The 2958-nt window shown below is 35.6% G+C and overlaps 1 protein-coding gene across 2 annotated transcripts in view; it reads right to left on the minus strand.

Annotated features, from left to right (window-relative positions):
* Window positions 1–609: 609 nt before the first annotated feature.
* The window catches only part of LOC128894535 (murinoglobulin-1-like), a 28507-nt gene continuing 26158 nt past the window's right edge, over window positions 610–2958 (minus strand). Inside the window, exons 24-26 of one of the 2 annotated variants that reach the window (XM_054156323.1) lie at window positions 1865–1919; window positions 1558–1782; window positions 610–1409 (exon numbers count right to left, since the gene is read on the minus strand). In XM_054156323.1, coding sequence (XP_054012298.1) covers window positions 1207–1409; window positions 1558–1782; window positions 1865–1919 — 483 coding nt within the window. In that variant the 3' untranslated portion in view covers window positions 610–1206. Of the gene's footprint in view, window positions 1410–1557; window positions 1783–1864; window positions 1920–2467; window positions 2919–2958 lie in introns of those variants that run through there. The other variant, XM_054156324.1, reaches the window with a different exon arrangement.

Here is a 2958-nt window from a genome sequence, read left to right on the forward strand (position 1 = left end):
TCTCTCTCTCTCTCTCTCTCTCTCTCTCTCTCTCTCTCTCTCTCTCTTTCTCTCTCTCCCTCTATGCATATGCATAATTTATTCGCGCGGATACACAACAATACCTGTTGTTAACGAGTATATCGAAAATCTCGGACAGCAGCCGACTGAACCGATGAAAATGCTACTACTGCCAGTTCATCAACATTCAACGTGTTCCTTTTCATTCCTGATGATGCAGTTAGATTTTGCGTTAACTTTAGCAGAGCGTCGCGACGTGTAGTTGCTAGCGAACAATAATAGTCTTTATTTATTTGAAACAAGCATTTCACTGTGTACAACGTGAATAAATAGTTGATACTTCCAGAGACGATTGCGGTTTGATATTTAATGCTGAGAAAAAATGGCACACGAGTGTTCGCGGTAGATAGTAAAGAGTAATAAAAAAAAAAAATAAAAAAAAAGAAGAAGAGTTTAATTGCGAACATTATCGAATTCCGCACTCCGTAGTTACGAAAGATACGATTCGAGTTCAAGATCAGCATTAAATGACAAACACTTAGTATAACAATAAATAATGAAAAAAAAAAAATGAAAGCCGTAATAATTAAATAAATAAATAATCGTAAATCCATTGTAATAAAATAATATTTAATGTAGTACAGTTCGAAAGGTGATTGTTAATTTGTAATAATTATTTCAGTAGCGATCAGATACAAAGATAATAAATAAAAGTGCAACAAACACACGATATGCGCCTTCTTGCGTGTTCACTCGTCGATACAGAAAAAGTAATGTCAGTTGTTTACCGATAAACATTTGCGTCGAATGCGTTCTCTCGTATTTATTTACAATTTCGTCGATTCGTTTAAAGAAAGAAACGATCATTCCCTTATATGACAATTTATTTGCGACGAGAGTGATAACTTTATCATATAACTTATCCTATCATTAATTATATAATTGATTGACATATTTGTAGATAAAAAAAGAAAAAGAAACAAACAAAAAGAAGAAGGAATTATGTATATACCCTGCGCGAAGTTTGCAAATAGCGTATCTTTATGATCGAAGTTTACAGATGAGCGAGGCCAATTCTCCGAAAAGCAGTTTTCCGAAACAGCTTGCTGGCGTTTCACAAAACACAACGAGTATTTTACTGTTCCCGATGCTTTGCATATTTAAATATTAAAAAGTATATATATATATATATATATCCGGCGCCGTTCAACCACCGACCGGAGGATCCACGTACGTTGACTGATCCTTCGTTTGATTAGGACACGCGGATCGTGCGTCTGTTATCTCGCGTGGCACGCCGCTCACCGATGGCAATCCGTACACAGAAAACGAATTGTTCAGTATCTGTTTGTGATCCCCGGATGCGAGAATGTCGTTGTCCTTGTTTACTATTAACGCCAGACTTCCAGCTGCGAGGGAATATTTTTTTATAAAAGAATATTGTAAAACAGCGTACGTGTTACATGTATATTGATATAATTGGTGGTTTCCGTCATCAATGTGTCGTTGAAGTATTTACGGATCAAAATGAAAGAAAAAAAGAGATCGGATACGTACGAGAATCTAACGGTGAACAGGAGCAGCTCGAATCTAAAGTGAACTCGACAGTGGCACGTAGACGTTGAACCTCCCGGGACGCATGCAAATCCAGTAACAATCTTGCTTTATTCAATCGTCTGATTGCTACTTTGACAGCGCTACTCGCCGAGCAATAAACGTTGTAGAAATCCGTCGGCAAATTGTCGACGCACACAGGACAAGACTGTTTCACACTCGTTGGCGCTAAATTAAACAAATGTAACGTGAGAATTACTAATAACTGTACTTGTAACTGTTGTGTAGACTGTAAAATACATTCACTTACACGAAACCTGGGCATCGCTGTTTGTGGCATTCTTTGTTCGACCATCGGACTCCTCCTACAAATAATTATCTTAGGAATAGTATATATAGTGCAATACAACTACTTAATAATATCTAAACATGCTTCTAAGGAATTTTAATTTAATTAAATACAACATTCAAATTTCCCGCGGGAAATTGTTGTCGCTATCTGGCGGTGAATAAGCGAACTATTTTCGGAGTTTGGTCAGCGCCTCTATCGGGAAAACGCTCAAGTTTGTCCTCGAATAGTTGAAGCTATTAATGCTAGATGGCGTTATTTCCATAGCATTTACCGACATGGTGGTAACATACCGACCGGTGATGGTAAATACCATAGAAATAACGCCATCTAACAATGATAGCTTCAACTATTCGACGACAAACTTGGGCGTTTTCCTGATAGAGGCGCTGACCATACTCCGAAAATTAGTTCGGCTTATTCGCCTCTAGATGGCAATTCATTTGAGCAAAAATACCGGGAAAAATTTAAAAGTTTAAAAAAGATGGCTAGTGAATTTATAAGAGGAAGAAGAATTTTATTATGTCAAAAGAATGTCCTTGTAATTAACGTTTTTGTTTATAGTATCAAGTTAAAGAGTGCTGTTATTTCGATGTACATATGGTCTCATTCTTCCTTGGTTTTTGTTTACGGAGTTATTAGAAACCTTGTATTGTTTTAGAAACAAAATCAGAGTATTCCAATAACGAATAGAAGATGCGTGTTCTGTTATTCCTTAAAAACAAAATTAAAATATGGTTTATAATATGAAATTATATTCCATGGTCTCTATTGTATTGTCTTAGAAACAAAATCAGAACGATCGAAATCATTATAAGCGAGTAGTTCAATAACGAATAGAAGATGCTCGTGTCTTCTGTTATTCGTTAAATAAAAATTGAAATATGAATTATAATAAGAAATTATATTTCATGCTCTCTATATATTGTGAATGTTATGCATATTTCTATATCGTAACGTGCAAGAAATTTGTTCAACTATCCGTAATAATTTCTAAAAAAAATCGTCTGCAATACTTCAGAGGAGATACCCTGTATAAATTCAAGAACTGCGCT

The sequence above is a fragment of the Hylaeus anthracinus genome, unplaced genomic scaffold (genome assembly GCF_026225885.1).
Source record: "Hylaeus anthracinus isolate JK02 unplaced genomic scaffold, UHH_iyHylAnth1.0_haploid 4, whole genome shotgun sequence".
NCBI classification, from domain to species: domain Eukaryota; kingdom Metazoa; phylum Arthropoda; class Insecta; order Hymenoptera; family Colletidae; genus Hylaeus; species Hylaeus anthracinus.